Source organism: Arthroderma uncinatum (assembly GCF_011692745.1).
Source record: "Arthroderma uncinatum strain CBS 119779 chromosome Unknown scaffold2, whole genome shotgun sequence".
Taxonomy (NCBI): Eukaryota; Fungi; Ascomycota; class Eurotiomycetes; order Onygenales; family Arthrodermataceae; genus Arthroderma; species Arthroderma uncinatum.
In genome coordinates, this window is record NW_022983864.1 from 5,648,931 (window position 1) to 5,667,249 (window position 18,319).

General features: G+C 48.0%; 3 protein-coding genes across 3 annotated transcripts; all 3 read left to right on the plus strand.

Moving 5' to 3' along the window:
• Window positions 1-1,971: 1,971 nt before the first annotated feature.
• On the plus strand, window positions 1,972-3,925 carry GIQ15_03626 (uncharacterized protein; the record flags this gene model as incomplete). The annotated part of the gene is made up of 6 exons (XM_033551043.1): window positions 1,972-1,997; window positions 2,150-2,172; window positions 2,231-3,042; window positions 3,195-3,354; window positions 3,405-3,648; window positions 3,721-3,925. 6 exons carry the CDS (start codon window positions 1,972-1,974, stop codon window positions 3,923-3,925), a joined length of 1,470 nt encoding a protein of 489 aa, XP_033408204.1.
• Window positions 3,926-4,791: 866 nt separating this feature from the next.
• Window positions 4,792-7,109, plus strand: GIQ15_03627 (uncharacterized protein; the record flags this gene model as incomplete). Its single annotated transcript, XM_033551044.1, has 5 exons — window positions 4,792-5,161; window positions 5,474-5,598; window positions 5,655-6,041; window positions 6,399-6,629; window positions 6,687-7,109. 5 exons carry the CDS (start codon window positions 4,792-4,794, stop codon window positions 7,107-7,109), a joined length of 1,536 nt encoding a protein of 511 aa, XP_033408205.1.
• Window positions 7,110-13,301: 6,192 nt separating this feature from the next.
• Window positions 13,302-14,138, plus strand: GIQ15_03628 (uncharacterized protein; the record flags this gene model as incomplete). The annotated part of the gene is made up of 1 exon (XM_033551045.1): window positions 13,302-14,138. The coding sequence occupies one exon, from the start codon at window positions 13,302-13,304 to the stop codon at window positions 14,136-14,138; it is 837 nt and encodes a 278-aa protein (XP_033408206.1).
• Between the last annotated feature and the right edge of the window lie 4,181 nt (window positions 14,139-18,319).

Here is an 18,319-nt window from a genome sequence, read left to right on the forward strand (position 1 = left end):
GCGGCTAGAAATGCCGATCCGACCTACAGATAGGGGGCCCGGCCTATGCATGATCCGCAATATTATCTCCCCCTTACAAGGGAACAGAAAAGGGCGTCTAGGAGGTACTGCCTGCATTCGTTACCTCCTCCATGGTTGTACTCATATGAATCGTCTAGTCTATAAGAATGATGGACAGACCCTCGATATCTCGAGCCCAAACACCCTTGGTGAGGTATGGAGTTCCCTGCTACCCTAGCTTTTGATGCAGCGACTGCAATCACCATAGCATGCCTTCCTACACCATGGGAAATGCCAGTACCCGAGAAGATGGCTACCTGGCTGGCTACGGATGGGGGGCTGGAGGCTGATCTTTTTGCCATTGGCATGTACTTTTCTCGGATACAGGGTTCGAGCCCGGATGGAATGATCGCTTTCTTTCGCGGTCCCGACGCTGAGACTTGCCGGAGTATCTGGGGTATCCGAACTATCCACCATATGACATACGGTTTGCATAGAGAAGAACAGGGGGATGAGATCTATTCGATGTCTAGGGTGAAAATGTGTGTGGTACGTATAACAAAGATTAAACGCATAGAAATGAGATTAATATCTATTTAGTGGAAGATCGAATGGCGACTTGCCCAAGCTGTCGCCGCCGCTAATCCGCCAGAGGGGCTCCGTTCTTACTCCCTATTCCCACCCGACATTCCAAGCTCGGCTCCCCTGATAGACGATACCAATACCTCCTGCGAGGTGGAATGGTCCATCTATTGTGGCGAGCACGAGATTCATCACGGACTGCGGCAGAGTTGGTGCTACAACTCAGCGATGGTTGTTGTACCTATAGATAGCGATATGTCAGCCCCCCTCTTTGTACTTCTTAAGGCTGCTGTCATAGAGTGTCCGGCGAAAACAGTCAGACTGTCTGAGATACCAAGGTATACATAATTCCACGGCGCCTATATCTCCTGTGCTGACATACTCTACGCGTTAGTCTCGAGGATAACCGTACAAATATTTATATGTTAGTTCTACACCATCCAATATATTCCCCACACACGTCTGACCCAGCGGGTAGACTTGTTAAGAAGTATGGAGAATCGAAGACCTCTGATATACCCAGAACGACCGATACGGAAGATACTGCACTCAGGCTTGGATCCGACACGGCTCTTGCTTTTATCCGGACGTCGCATTTGGAACCTTCTTTCCAAAGATCAAAGATGTATGAAATCCTATGCGAAGCGCCAGGTATGGATATAGCACACGAACATTTGGGCCGTTTCTACAATTCGAACCAGGGGGTATATTTGATTAATCAATATATAAGTCACGTGTTCAAACCTGACCGCCCGTGCACTAGCTTGGACTTAACATCTCGAAGCTGGCCGAATAGCGGGCTGGACCTTCCTGACGCAACTATTTAACGAAACACTTAGACGGATGCGGATTTTTCTAAACTATCTTGCTAATTCCAGGCCCTGATCTCTGTACTCCGTGGCGATTATAGCGATCTTTTGCATCGTATACTTCCTTTATTATTAGCAATATGGTCAATTCTCTGCCCCGCCAAAGTATGTCTACCCATACCCGTAGACTCATATCGCGTTTTATGTTGCTCGTGTGTACTGACACCGTGAAATTCAACGTGTACTTCATCTTGTCTTTGTGAGGAAAGTAAGCGCGTAAGTCGGCAGTCATAGAATACCCTGTACCTGCTATGCTGTTACATGTCGTCAGGCTATAAACTTCCGCAACCAGATATCTAGTTCCTCAGGGTTTCTACCGCAGCATGCCTAAGTATATGGTTCTGGTTTAGGCTGCATGAAAAGCCACGGCAACTGCAGATGCGCCATCGGCATATCGTGCTTAAGATCCTGGACCGCCGCTGGACCCCCGGAGCAATCTAGTCGGATCCTCGCTTCCACAAATAATCTGATCAATCACCCTATTGAGGGAGTCACCAGGGGTATATCCCAGCTGTCCACTATGGCGCTAGCGATCGCCCGGGGCTAGTGAGTTGGGGCTCTTGTTCGGCCTTATTTAAAGCATATGCCATTTGTCTATTTGGTGTCGGTAGAGTAAGGCCGCCTTCTCTACGTACGGGGTACTCCGTCCACAAACCACAACTCCTTCGCTCGACCAGTCTTGACTGCGCTGTGATCAGTTTCGAGGACACTCTCCCCCAAGGTATGTTTGTCAGTTATAACCTGGTTTCCCGGCAGCCAGTCCTAAACTGCTTGTTTAGCTCACGGAAGTGCTAGTATGGGCAGACATCCTCGCAAGCAATCGGTGACCCAAGACATAAATGCCTGGCAGAAGACACCGCTTGGGCATGTTCTCTGTCTGCGCTGCCGAACATCATTCTCCAGCCGTCCACACAAAATTTGGGAGAGACACAAAATTGTGTGCCAGTCATGGGACCCAAAGTCCGGCGAGTATATTTGTGTTTGCGGCAGAGGATTCCGGAATACACGAGGTATCGGCGCACACAAGAAACATTGCACTCGGGGCCTGGGTAGCCGGGGCCTCGGTAGCGGTGGATCCTTCTCTGTACCAGCGACTCAGCCTGGATGTGGCGACGGTAACGCAATTCAACCGCCTGCAAGCGCACCTCCCGACGGTAGTATTGTCGTGACCATCGGCCGGGGCCAAGCTGGGTTAGAAGACGGCCCCTACTCTACCGCAGCTATCGACTTCACAATAAAGCCGATTTCCCAATTCAGTCCAAAAAGCGGAGAAGGCACAGATTTGGGCCTAATCCCTCCCCAAGCCAGCTTCCAGGTCAGTCGTTCTCCTGGCGGTGGCATCCGGCCTCTGGCTCTCATGGAGCAAAATCCTAGTGCGCAAACGCCAGCTTTTCTCACCAAACCCTTGGACGCTGTTCTGGGATCTTTGGATAATATACGCGACTGTCTTCGAGCACCGGAGTTGATGAATAAAGAATGGGTGAAGCAGGATCCCCGCGTCACGGATATCTTGCTAGCAGTGAAGAAATCAACGTGCCAAATTATGCTCCGTGCTTTCTTTGCCGGACGCAGCTTTGCGCTAGCGAAAGAGGTTTGGGATATAAGAAATCACCATAGAGGCAGAATCACAAAATTCTTGAAATCCGAAGGATTTAGCAAAGAACAACGCATTTATGACGCAGTTCAACGGGCACTAAAAGCTCATGTTTACGAAAAACTCTACCCGTGCTGTCATGGGTCAAGTGTGATATATTCCCTCCTGCGCACCACGTTCTGGAATATGCAGTACCAGAACTTCCCAGCATTCACGGCCTCCTTCACCAAGAGAAGAAGTACATGCCCATTCGTTTGCTTGCGAAATCGATATCGGGACTGCTCGACAACCTACAGGCAACATACAATGGTGAGATGGACCCGAGCTATCCAGTTAAACATGACTAACTATCCTAATAGACAATACCTCTGCTATTATGTTGCAGTACGGCCTTCACCGCCCCCTTTGCGACGCGACGCTTCCCCCCAGACAGGAGATCGACCACTCTGAGCATCTGCGCTGTGCTACTAACCAGAATACTATAGTTCAAGCCGCCGCGGAAAGAGAAGCAGGGGATTCTGAGCGCATGGCATCACCTTGCCTTGCCTGCGGCGACGTATTCACAACAAGGAATCTGGATACATATACGGGGGACGAACACAGGTATATACAAAGAAATTCAGATTGTAATCAGCCGACCTCAATGACGGCGACCACTGCTGTTCAACCCGCTAGCAAGCATATCAGGTTTACCGCCGCAGCTTCTCGTCCAATTTCGCGAAACGAGGGCGCATATCCGGCCGACATGCCACCGCCTTTACGAGCCGATGAGATCAAGTTTAACTTTGTCGAAACCACGCCGCCACGTCCCCAGCCAGAAACGCCTTCTAACAGTTATTTTTGGACGGTGGTGATGGATAATAATACGAGCAGGGAATAGGCTAATAATGGCCAAGCAGCGATGTTAATGTAATATAGTCACATGCGATTCGTGGAGCGGAAGATAATACCATACATATATTTTATAAAGGACGGATTTATCTGGTGCTTGTAAGCACAAATTTGCCAAGTCACATCGCGCCATTGCAAACCCTTTAAGCTTTAGGTTGATCGCCGCTAGGTTCTTTCCCTTTGATGTACCTTTCCGATGCCAAGACCCGAGGAGTTACACAAGTGGTGTCTTCTGGAGTCGGTAAAACCTTAAACCGCTGGAGTCTACCTATTCGGTTCCTCTTTCGCATACTTCTTTGCGGCGCTTCGCATCGCCGCACGGGTGTTTTGAGGTTCTTGTGGTAGTGGGCCGCAATCATGGACCCATACTCTATAGCTGTATACTCTGAGGCGACCGTCTTGTATAATATGAAGGAGAAAGTATTGTATTTCTGCACAGTAGAGATCAAATAAATATAAAACAGCTTCATTCCAGGTTTTAAATTCAAGGCTGCCGCCGCGTGGACAGGCTCTACCCCTCTTCTGCCACTATTCATCGTGCATCACACGGAACGTTATCGGATTTAACTCACCTTTTTCCCCCAATAAGCTGCTAAACACCTAGCAGTGGCAGGCCTCCTCTACCTCTTCTTTCCCCATAACCCCGAAACGAGCATATAAGACCGATTCCCCTCCCCAAGGTAAAAACAGCAGTACGCTAAGGCTCGGTTTCTCTTTGATTTTATTAATTGTCGGGCCTTGGCTATATCGCTCTCCCACCGACCTTCTCCTACGTATCTTTGCTGCTTATTTGGTAAGTCGGCTATAGATTCTCGTTATGCTCGTTGCTAAGTTTAGCCAGTGTATATAGCAGCTATGCCGTCACAGGGAGGTTTGATCGACACAAATGCCCTCGCAGTCCAGTACGACCGAGCATCGCAAGACGCGAACGAGGATTCTGCAACCGGGCTATGGGACCGTCTCCTCAACAACACCTTTACCGATGACAGTTGGATTGTAACTCCTCAAAAACGCCAGGCAACCGGCGCCCGTCCAGACTTTGTTATTGAGCGATTCTGGACGAATGGCGCGTTCATCGAGGTTGTCGTCGTCGAAGCAAAACCCGAACATCAAAGTATGGCGCAGGACAACCACACAGACGAGCAGGTATTAGGCTACGCAAGAACCGCTCTCCAAACTGGCCAAGCAAAGGGTCAAATGAAGATATTTGCTCTTCGGGTTGTGGGTACGCGTATGATGGCGTACAAGGTAACGAGGAGCAACCCAGTGTTAACACCACTGGCGGCTGATTATATGGACCCTAAGCTAGATGAGGCATCTATGAGGCGGGTTTTTGATGTTATTAAGAACGCAAATGTTTTAGTTCCATAAAAATATGTACCTGAGGAACCTTCCCTCAATGAATCAGCGTTACGCGATGTCACTTTAGTAGCTTGATATAGTACACTATCACGTGACTGATGTAACTAGGACAAATTAGTTTAAGATAAATAACTGACTGGTGGATCATGTGATAAGTTGACTAGTTGGTTGGTAGTTGGCTTGGGGTGGGTGCACGAATTGTTTGGTTCACAAAGCTCCCTATCGGCATACTTACTCACCATATACTTGACACCAGCATACCCGAAGGTATGGGCTACTGTCGACCTTGCGTTCTATGTGGTAAGACCATCGACTCAAAATGTTCCGGAAGGGAGGCGTGGAGGGCATCGTTTCAGCTTCTACAACTCGAAAATAGCGCGAAGGGTGCTGGCCCGCTCATTAGGCCCTCGACAGCCTTTATGCCACCAGGCGTTGCTACGCATTCCCTCTGTTGGTTGGTTGTGACAAAGGCCCTTGGATCTGAAGGGGTCAAAGTTGAATGGCTTGACAGATTTTGCCGGCTCCTTCAAGATATGGCGCCCTTTCTTACTCCGATACGGTATCCGCACGGCCCTGGAATACCTAATGAAGTCGAGGGTATCGGCCCCGAACTGGCGGAAAAATCCTTAGAAAGCACGAGCGGCATTTTCGGCAGATTCTCCCTTCCACACGAGATTATCCAGATTATCTACGGGCATTTGAACAGCTACCCGGACGTATATCACCTACAAGAAGTAGCTGGGGTAAAACCAGATACCAGAGTATGGTTTCGCCTCGGGCGAAGATATCTTGCTTACAGGTCACCAATCTTTAGAGGCTCAAGGAAAGAAGTGTCAAGGAAAATCGAGAGGGTTCTCTGGAATCTTTATCATCGAGCAAGCTCTATACCAAGTATTGATAACTACAGCAGGGTTTGGGATAATGTCGAAACTTTACTTTCAAAGATGAAGCAGCCCTTCTTTTGTACGGAGGCAAATCCTTCACTCCCCTTGTCGACGCCGGAGGTTTTGATGGAAAACGCCATCGATATTTATCCAATACCCAAAATATTATTCAATTTTAGCCATGTTTCTGACCGCAGTTACCTGTGCGGTTTCCAGATAGAGTTGAATAGATTTGGGTATGAAGGCGAATCAGCGGTTGCAATATCATCGAGAGAACTTAATGGCCTGCGTCTGGTATCAGATGCCGAAGGCTTTACGGCCTTGCAGGTGAAGAACATTTCTTGGGAAGCGTGCTGGCATGGATCTACTCTCGATTCGGACGACCTTGTGTATACTCAGATGGAGTGGCCTATCGAATGTTCTACTAGGCTTGTACCCTCATATGACGTATGTCTTCTCTTTCTTTCTATTCGCAATGTGGGATTCGTTGCTAATTGTTACTAGTCCTTTAAAATCCGTGCAATATCAGTGCTCCATGGCACAGGCCTGCCTCAACACCGATCCATTTCCTGGAAATCCCGGCTTCCGCCTGAGGAGCTAGTACCGGTTGTCCTGGCAGACTGCGGGCCCGTCGAAGGCATATTACCTCTTAGTTTCGTTGACAGGCAGCTAGAAACTGCCAATGCCATAAGTGCGTTCGTGGATGCGAGTAGCCAAGTTATTACGGGCTTCGAACTCGACTTCGGAAGCATTAAGCTTAACCTCGGCAATCCACATCCATTGGTAACTAAGCTTTCGTTTTATACCAACGCCCAGGCGAAGGAAACGTTCGTCGGAATTGCCTGTGCGAAGTCAGATGAGACCATAGCGGTCAAGGTAAAATCTCCTATTCCATGTCTGAATACAAAAGCTTACCTAGATCGCTAGTTCTTCACGAGTTTTGGGAGGTGTGTTATCTTCGGGAATCCAAAAGTGGAAGAATGGCATGCCGCGTTATCACCTAATGGAGTATTCTGTTCTTTCATGGCCCATACGGTTAATAACCCATTATTTTATTGCTCTCCTTTGTATATATTATTCGAGCTAACACTATTAAGGAAATAAAAGGCGTATCCGTTATCGGAGCTTTACAGCGGGAGCCCGAGCAACGACACACGGCAACTAATGTTTTCCTACCAACGGCACAATATCCAACTACAACTATTGAATTCGGGACTAGCGAACCACATACAGTGTTCATTTCCTCCGCTAATTTCACCGCCGTGTCTAGCATCACGGTATATAGTGAGGCTTCATCCAAATACATCTGTGGGGTCAAAGTCCTCCACAAAAACGGATTTTCAGATATATTAGGAGAAGTGAGAGAAGAGACCCAGTCTTTTATTCCGAGTGATGAATTGATATATATCCGGGTGTCCTATACCGTTAATTTCGGAACATCTTATCGGGTGAGAGGTCTACGCTTTCAGTACGCTTCCTATTCCTCAGACATAGGGTGCTTGGAAGGCTGTCTGACTGAGGATATTGATCTTTCAGGTGTTAGTGACCCCTACCTGTTATCTCAACGACGACTAATTATGGCCTAGCATATTTTATATTGGCTCTTTGGTACATCTTTCTCATACCTAACCTTAACTACAATAAGTGTTGGCTTACCGATGTACAGTTAGATATGCGGTATAAATTATTCCGCGTATTCAACGACGAGTTGAGGTGAGGAGAGGGGGCCCACAGGTTTATACCCTTGATGTACGATATTCTGATAAATCTTTATTCAACTTCTATTTTAGATAATACTTAGTTGTTTTATATCGAAGTTAACTCTAACTATTTGGCATAACGGGGATCGTAACTACAGTAGTTACTGTATGGTTAAGAATGTGGCCCCACAAGTAAACCAGACGGGCATATGTTGTGAACAGGCATACTTTGAGGGCTGTGGCTCCTGGGAAGATAAGATCTCAAGCATCGTAGATGCGGCGACAGCTCTGAATTGCCCTATACAGGGCGTTAAAAACCGGGAGGTCCTCATGAATTTGCGCAATGATTTCAAGGGGGAGAGTATTGATATTCGATATCTTCATGGTAACCGGACTTTATTGTGTCAATGTTCGAGTTGAAACAGAATGAGCGTAGGGTGAGAGCCTTATATCTAAGGCATCTTCAGAAGCCATCATGGACTTTTACTTACGCTCTCTATGGCGCCGGAGCAATGAGGTGCTGGCATAACAAAGCTAACTTATCAATATCAAAGGCGCTAACGTAGTTATACCTGGAAATTTCTGCATGCCAAGGCCCTGTCTCGTGACGTAACTAACTAGTTAAAATAGAAGTTGGGCGTTTACTGGAGGTATAAAGATTCATCCTTCCACCCTAAATTTTTACTTGTGGGCCCGTCTTTGACCCCAAACACAAAGGACTAATTTTTATAAACTGTTACCTATCGCGAGAGCTCAAGATACCTATGAATTCAAAAGGCCTCTGCCCAACGAGCAATGGATTGGAACGACTGCCCTCGGAGCTACTACTGCGGTGCGGAGCTGGAGCAAAATGACTTTTTGAAGGGTCTGGGAACTGAGATAAGGCGTTAGTAGAGGTACCAGCAGGTTACAGGAATTGCATACATTTCTAAGGTCGGATAAATCAGGTCCGCCCTGCCTGGAAAGCCTCTTTATCTCTCTTACGCTCTCGGGGCTGCAGCTATTCGATGGGTCAGAAGCAAGCAGCACAGCCTGAAACTGTCGAGTGTGCGGCCGATGGAGGGAGTGAGGCGGTCCTGGTACGCTGCTAGAAGCACTGTTTCGTCGATCCAACTCCTCAAGAGCGTCCCGCGTTAACCAAATCTTCGACAAATTATCCCAATATGCTGAAGTGAGCAGGCCGAGCTTCTGCCTTTTTGATGAACGTCGGTCGAGATACTCCTTGCGCTCCTGTCGTTTGCGAGATGGTCCCAGGGAAATTGGGCAAGGCATATGGCACAGAAATGCGGTTGTTTTCGCTTCAAAATGTGGAAATGGGAACGCTCATTCATATACCCAAAATTGGGCGCGTAGCTTCGACCTTGCGCGATGGAAACCGTGATGTCTGTTTCACGTTCCTCGTCCTTTCGACCGCGCTGAGGTCCTGTTGGGTAAGAATTTGGCCCCACACAAGTAACCCTTTCACAAGGATAGAGATTTGGGGCGGATAGTAACCCGACAAGACGCTAGAACATGGGGGATGCATCGCCAAGCCTAATTTTCACGTGACTCTGACCTATAAATAGTGAGCCTCTTCCTATGGAAGAACATGAAAATTCCAATGGTTTTCTAACAGAATTCCCAATTTTTTCTAATGCCTTAACATTAAGGAATATGCCTCCAATACAACGCCCCGCCGCTGGGGTGAAGTGCGACGTGAATCAGACGTTTATCGTGTCCTCTACGCAGTTCAAGGTTCCGCAGTCCCGGTTTTTTTTTGGGCCCATTGACCTAAAAATGATATACCATATACACAGGGCGGGGTCAATTGAGCACATGCTGCTCGTAAGCGGGCTTCAGGGTTCCTGGGAGTTGACCGACCACACCTACGGTCGCATTTGGCCTTTGGCTTGCCCTCCAGTTTATGCTTTATCTTAAGCTCTATGATGGCATATCCGGTATTGTCTCGCCTAGTCCTATATCGGTAGCCTAATACCAGATAGAGTCAACAAGTTATGCTAGGTTGACTTCGAAGACTATAGCACGACATTGCGGCCCAAGAAATAATCTCCGAGCTGCATTCCATCTATTTGCCTAGAGCTAGACAGGGATGAAACCAACCTCACTCAGATATGCCCAAATGTGGGAGTGTGTATCAACGTCTGGTCGCAGCGCAGCCCGGATTATTGAAGAGGCTATCACGTATCTTGCGTCAGTGAAGTGCCAACTAAGGATACACAACCAGGCCGATTTGAAGTTATTAAGGGCATTTGGCAAGTCACTATCATCTATGAATAGTTATAGAGCTACCTTCCTTTTCTCTCTGGCGGAGGCAAGTGATATCGCCGACTTCCTAACGAATAACAGTTCTGATACCACGGTAGATACCTTACACATATATATACCCCTCTATGCCAGGAACAAGGGATACCCAAGCACCGATAATTGACTTCCACCGCTGCAAATTTATCCAATCTGCGAGGAGGAAGCGCTCAGTGGCTGAAGCCCAATTGCACTTAGAAAACGCAAGAGGAAGACAGGTATCTCTCTCGTTTACTCATTGGCGAAAGACTAGTATTATAGCTATCTAAGGATACTAGGGTTCAAAAAAAAAATTTACATCATAGTTATCTAAAATCTTCTGTTATAATTCAGGGTAGTCCTACAGTACGTCTCGAAATTGCCTTCCATCTAAAACTCTTTATGTTGACTTCTAATTCTCTTGGCAAAGAGCTTAATTAATTGCTAGTCAGTGAACAGTTAGACCTTAAAGTATAACTACGTTCGGTACAGTACAACGGTCACGGTCTAATGTAATGTGTCTGTTACAAAGGCTAACCTAATCGGGACCTGTATGTTTTTCGTCAAAAGCTACGGGCTGCGTGTCCCATCCTATGTTTAGTATTTGTGACGCAAAATGGCGCCAAATCTTCCGGCTTGGAAGCATGACTTGATCCGTGATATGGTATTAAGAGGTTCACTAACTATATCCCAGATGGCTGATGCAGCGGAGTGTAGCAAGCGCTCAATCACAAATATTCGTTCCAACCTACGGCTTTTTAGCGATACTAGAGCACCAAGAAACCCTGCAGGTCGACGGCCATCTATTACACCACTTATGCGTGAAGCTCTCTGTGAGCACCTTCTTGAGAAACCCGGCTTATATCTGGATGAGATGGTGGTGTTTCTCTGGGATGAGTTTGAGGTTCTCGTAACCAAGTCCAGCATTAGTAGGACTCTTTCTTCTCACGGTTGGTCTAAGAAGGTTACTCAGCAAAGAGCAAAAGAGCGCAATGCAGACCTTCGAGATGCCTACACTCACAGTATTTCCGAGTTCTATTCATATCATCTGGTTTTCATTGACGAGTCAGGGTGCGATAAAAGAATAGGATTCAGACGGACAGGGTGGTCTCCGCTGGGTGTGACACCAGTTCAAATATCTCAATTTCATCGCGACCAACGGTATCAAATCCTACCTGCCTATGCGCAGGATGGCATTGCTCTATCTAGAGTTTTCCAGGGTGCAACAGATGCATGTATGTTCGAGGACTTTGTGGAGCAGCTTCTTCAACATTGCGGGAAGTGGCCAGAGCCAAAATCCGTTCTGGTGATGGATAATGCCTCTTTTCATCACTCTCAACCTCTTGAGGATATGTGTGCCAATGCTGGAGTCATCTTGGTATATCTGCCACCGTATCCTCCAGACTTGAATCCGATTGAAGAGTTCTTTGCCGAGCTGAAAGCTTTTATCAAGCGAAATTGGGATTTCTACGAGGAAGATCCTAGTCAAGGCTTCGGTGCATTTCTTGAATGGTGCGTTGATGCAGTGGGGCGAAAAGAACAAAGCGCCAAAGGGCATTTTCGGCATGCGGGTCTGATGGTTGAAGAGACATTGGTTGCCTAGGATGAGATGGCTAGAGATAGATATGTAATTAAAATACAGTCAATGGGTTGAGCCAGCCACCAAGCCGCAAATTCATCACACGTCCTAAGTTTGTTGATCCATCAGCCCTCACATCAATCTCCTCCAAATCTCGGAGTACTTTCTCTATATATTCACCTGCGCCGCTAAGATTCATGATCTTTGCAATGGCTCGATGGACACCGAGGAGTCGAGCTGATGGCGGGTCAATGGTCCGACTAGGGCTAAGTGACAGCGTGCGGGTGACCGGGAATAGCGGATCGCGTAGAAAGGGGCTTTGCTCCATTGAGTCAATTCTATATTGATACTGGGTGCTTGCTGGCTCGAAGTATATCTGGAATTCACCAAACGCCCGATGGTGATCATGCGTCAGTGTAAGAGCATTCAATGGGCTGTCAATTTTCGGGCCGTCAATAAGATGAATAATGCCGGGGTCAAACATGTCCAAAATCCGGAGTACATTCTTCTTCGAGTCGCTCTACAACGTTGTGTCAGTGTGGCAGAAGGCACGGGGTGCATTCCAGCAGACGTACTAGGTCAGTGTCCTGAGATGCAACTGCTGTTAGACAGTGCGGCAAGATATGGGCAACTTCCAGGTACTGAAAATTGTCGTTTCGTTCATTCTTCAATAGATTTCCGTCATCATCCTTAAAATCATCACCATCCTGCTTCCACCGCCTGCTGGCTTCGCTTTTATCAAACTTCCGAGAAACTACGCATCGATGGCGATCACGCACGAGACAATTTTGTCGCAGGATAGATACACGTTGCGTCGTGCCGGTAGGCGTGGATGGCTGTATCGAGGACAGTGACGAGGGGGTTGGTTGTGGGGTCTTCACTGACGAAGCTCTGACTGAAAATGCCGAATTAATTTGTGATTCTGCTGATCAGGAAGTATGGGGACATACGTGGGAGAAGAAAATTCTCGACAATGTATTCAGCAAATTTTTCAGAAGCACCATTGACGTCCTCCTTTTGATTCTGATCCCAGGTAGAAAAATCGTCGAAGAACGACAAGGCAACCGTAATTTCTGGCTCCGTCAAATCCGTTACACCTGGGCATAGGTTCTCATAAAGGAATGAGAAATAGAATGAGAGGAATGCATCTTGAGCTTTAATATGTTCGAATGTGAACTGGATAAGCGACGCCGGTTTAAAGCCGTGGCGGATAGTCTGCTCGACGCCGTAGAGCTGGACGAGGCTCCTGAGAAGTGTTGTTGCTCTTTGATGCTGTTGGGAATTTAGTGAAAAGGGTGTGGAGAAGTCCAATACCCTTTCTAAAGATGACTGATGCCGATGCAAAGCCATATTATAGAGCTGGTACGGCGAAGGCGAGTGGCCTGATGAATTACGTCGGGTTAGCACGTAGTTTTAATTGGCGGGCAGGAACAACGTCATGCCGAACGGATACTCGACCGGGAGTACCCCGCTTTTTAAGTCTTTGCGATCGAAACTGTCACCCTAAACCCACCATCTTGATCTAGGGTGGATACCAATCTGGAACTCAGCTCGCCCCAAATGGCTAACGACAAACCTCTCACTCAAGCCATCGTGCGAAGCCTTCTACGATCCCCGTTCCAGGCTGAAGACAGTGCGCACCCATGGGCTCTGGAAATTTCCGCTGACCCGAGCCAGCCGCTGCTAAGAACGTGGGATAGCCGGTCAGGTAGCCAACCCGACGCGATGGGGAGGATGTTTTCAAGATCTCCTCGTGAACGACTAGATACTGCAACAACTCGGGAAAAATTTCTGGCTATACACGCTGATCATAAAAGATGGGATCCTACTCCCTTTATTTCATTCACGCAATCCCCGGATGAGCTCCAAGAAAATGCCAAAAGGAGAGCACAGAAGAGAGGGAGTCAGACAATCACTGCTTTGAATCCAAACGTTAGGGCGAAGAACGGCCTTCCCATTCTCAACATGGATAAAGAAATGCGTTTCTATGGAGTACCCGACCCATACGGCAAATCCAATGAATATTACAAAAATCACTACGTCTGTTTATGGGAAGTTGCGAAAGAGGAGATTGTTGGACATTGGGAATGGGCGGATTTACTTGAGACTGATCACTGGTACGAGGACATCATTTTGCCCACTTTCAAAACGCATAATCGTAATTACTTCGGTGGTGGAGCATTTGACATGTCAGCTTTATTGGATCTACTGCCCGAACCGCAGGTATCAGCCACCGAAGCTCGCCCTTTCCACCGTGGGTTTGGTTTTAGCGACTTCGATACCTCCAGTGAGGGTGAGGAAGTTCGCTTTGTGGAAGATTGCTTCGAGGAAGAATATGACTCCTACGATGAGGTCGAAGAGGATAATGCAGCGGATGACTCTTTGAATGGTATTTGAGAACTGTCTAGGATGCTGGACATATATGGGATGTATGAATGGGATAGGTGATCTCGGGATCTATTCTGTTGTATTGATAATTTAATGCGCGGCTTATGGGGGAATGTGGCAGATAACAGGATAGTGTGTAAACATATACAGTACCTGAATGTTTGCCCACCCAAAAGAGCTATGTATCTTCGTTAAAACTGGGATAGATTTCCAGCCAACCTAATGAGCGCGGGCGAGGAAGGCTTGGACAACATCGGGGCTTCTGGTGCATTGTATCACCGATACGTTGCTGTACGGTCTTTTAGGGCGAAAGTACTCCATACAAGACGATCAAAATACCGAAAAATTAGTTTCCCCGTTAAATTCCAAACCAGTTTTGACTCTGGTAGTACCATATACTGTCTCCGGCGCCCAGAACCTGAATGAAGAGTATGAATATCAACCTTAATAGAGTACAGTGTATTGTACAGTGACAATCCTCAACTGTGTAGCACAATAAAAATCTCTTCAGTGGTCTAGAAGTTCCCCCTGTTGCTCAGCCCATTTCGGAATGTCGCCGACAAAACGCCAGGCAATACCCATCTTGATGCCCTTTTCGACAAAGAACGTATGGTTTTGGTTGAGAAAGATCTGCTCGAGATCAAGACAGTGTTCCAGCGCCACCTCACATGCCTTTTGAAATTCTACCTTATACTCGTTGCTGGTGACATTGGATTCCTGCCATTTGCTGTATGCTCTCAGTGCATCATCCCGAGGGCCATAAATTTCGGGGCAATTAAGGTACTGGGTATTTGCATTGTAAGGAGCCATGACCGCCGTTTGAGGAGCTGCTAATGTGGAAATTTGAGGAGCGTGGGTAGGTACGAGATTGATATTTATAGGGCAGGGAGGATTGGATGTAGCTGGGCTGCTACCCTTTGATTGACCCTTTTCAAATCTTTGTTGCTCTTGATATAACTGCTGACGGATCTGATCTGGGACATCGTCGTGAGTCACTAGGGTGCCGCCATTCTCCACATACTTAACAAGGGCTGTTAGGTGACGCGTTGTGAGCTTGTAATGCTTCTTTCCATGGGGATCCTGCCAGCAGTAGCGCCCTTGATGACATGAAGGTCCCGGACAACGCATCAACTTATATACATCCCGCCAAGCTGAAGGTCGCCCGGAAATACACTCAGCATCAATCTCAGCTTCTTGGTCAGCAAGCATTCTCTGAGTTACCGATGTAGGACCTCTTTTGTCCCCTCTTTTCGATGAAATCTCACGACTGTCGTCTATGTAGCTAAAGGTGATATTGAGTCTCAATTTCTTGCCCAGCCGGAACAGATTCTCCCACAAGAGGAGCTGTTTCTCTATGGCTGTCCAGTCAATATTATCGCTCTCAAACCGCTTTGTGAAATCGCGCTGGGAACGATCATTTACAGATACTACGACCGTGGTATCATCCGATCTAACCCGCCGGTTACGAGATATTTTTTGATGTATTATATTGTCGGGCTTTTGTTTTAAAAACTGCTCCCAATATGAACCGGGGGGTAGGGCTACATCCGGTTCTGTATCCTTCGCCAGAGAGCGGTTGTTGACAGTAACCCGCCACTCGATAGAGTAGCAAAGAGAGAACGCTGGTTGTTCATCATTTAGGTCGAACCCTAAATGACCAGGTTCACGCTCATTATTGGGTGAAGAACGTACGGAGGATGCAGATTCAGGGCTGAAGAAACCGGGGGTTGGGACGTTTTGGTACCATGAATCAAGTGGTTGAATCTGAGAGGCATTCCAGTCACTCATTTCCTAGATGCCACCTCTGTCAGTCTTACTGACTAATGCCCCGTTAGCCATGGCACTCAATAAAGTATCGGCAGGGAAAACCACCGCCTAACTAGCGGTCTCAAATACCGTATTACTTTAATACCCTGCTTTCTGATCCGGATGTCGTGAATAAAGCGTAGCGCTCTTGTAGTATTGAAGCTGCAGAGAGTAAGATAATTAGAAAGACCCCAATTCACCTCCTACTTAGTAAGTTTAATCGAACCTTCGAGCATCTTCTGAACTGAACATACAAAACAATACATTTTGTCACAACCTCTGTACTGTCAGGAAATAAACAATATTTTACTTTTCTAACCAAATACAGATTAGTGTATATATTAGACTTTTGCCAAGAGGATTAAGAGTTGATCAGAGTATTTGATGTGGAAGGCTATTTTGGGAAGCTCTGTAACTCTGGCCCTCTTTCCTCTCTTTTTCTGCCCTTCGTCCTCTAGTCCACTAGCGGCCGCCGAACGCTTCGCGGATTTTCTATTTCTTACGCGGGCGATCAGCCTGGAACGGTGGAAGTCAATTATTAAGGCCCGCCCTAACTCTTCATTCCACAGTATGTTATTAGGCCGTAAGTCCAGATGATCTACCCCCATGGCGCAGATCTGCTTCTTCGACCGCTCAACCTCATCGCATAACTCTCGAGACTGCTCCATTCTACTGGTGTCCTCTCCACCCCATCCCATGAGCAGCATGTGCTGGATGGATCCCGCGCCATGGAGGTGGTATATCATCTTCATGTCGATGCACCCGAGGAACACAGGAACCGCGGAGCCCTGGACCCCCTGAAGGACGCGATAGACCTCCGCTTCACGTCGCACCCCATCCCAGCGGAGGCGCGTCGTACCCTTCCCGACTACCGTGTAGCCATACTGGCGACAGGTGATTCTGAACGGCGCCCCATACGAGCCACAGGTGCCAAACGGCGTGCAGTCCCGGTCCAGGTCCTCATCCAGCTGTTGCTTGATGAGGCCCACCAGCCGCTCCGCATCGATAGGGTGCTTGTCGCCGCCATCCGTTGATCTATGCTCCTCCACATTTGGGCATCCTCTATCCAGGGTATCTCCCCGCCGAAGCCCGAGTAAGCATTTTTGCGTGCAAAATGCCGTGGTGTGCTTGTAGCCTCCCTGGCTCCCTCTACCTTCCCTCTGGCGCCACAGTCGTTGGCCGGGTAGCGACGCTGTTAGCTCGCTCAAGTTTCGCTTCCGTCCGGGAGCCGCCCGCTAGGAGTCGGAGTCGGAGTCCATGGGCTCTGAACGGTGTGCGGTTATGCTTCAAGGCGCGCAGCCAGCCTAGGATCGAGTAACGGGCCGGTGGTCGTCCGCGGTTAGAGAGCTCAGAGGAGGAGAGGATAGCACATGTTCCGAGCCGGGAGGGGTTTTTTGGAGCTCCTCTTCTGGTATGCGCGCCCTCTCGTAGTCAAGACTTATTTCCCATACATATAGCTGTTGCCTTGCATCGTTTCTCCAGCATTGATCCCGGGGTGGCGAGCAGCAGCTCATCAGGCAGAGACAGAGTACCCGAGCAACAGCGGTCTTCGGTTACAAGATCCGTGCGTTCCCCAGATCAACCTCCATGTTGGGTTCGCAGAGGTGGTAGTAAAGCGTGTTTGGATCATCGCGCTGCACGCAAAGCAAAACATAGGCCAATCCATTCGTAACGTATGAATATTCGAGTCCTTCGTTAATCATTACATGGTATTCCTGAACCAGAGTAGATGCTGTTATCTGTTCCGCGTTGTATATTAACTTTGCATTTTCCTCCGTTGGAATCGTGTCCCGCTGGACCACCTCCTCCCAGAGGTTCATCTCCCGGAGACCGACACGGAGATGTTCTACTGGCAGCTTGTGAGGCGGTTTGTACTCGACGGTGGTGAGTAGTGTATACATGCCATCGTCTACACGATGAACGCAGAACTGATCTAGTATAGAGCGTCGCGTGTTTTGTCGGTTAAGGGCATTGGCGTCGTCATCGTTATCAATAGTATTCGCGTGATTTTCAAACGTGACTCCCTCTCCAAGAGCAAAGTCGTTTCGAGCCTCCTGGCTCTTGCACAGCTCTGCGATCACATCCTGGACGTGTTGTTCCACCGCCAGCCGCTCATAAAACTCCACATCCTTTTCACTGCTTAATGGCCGGCGACATCTCCGTACAATATCTTCAAGTGCAATAATGGGAGGAAACAGCTTGTCGGTTGACTGAAAATAGTCGCAGACACGGCGGTAGAATTCATCCTGAATCCCCGAACAGGCTAGCCAGGGGCGAAGGTAGGTCGGGCACAACTTGCCAGTCGGCTTTCCGATTGACCCTTTCGTGGAGAGGGCGCTCTCTTGGACCTTTGTGGGCAGAGAGAGCAGGTTATGGCAGGCTCG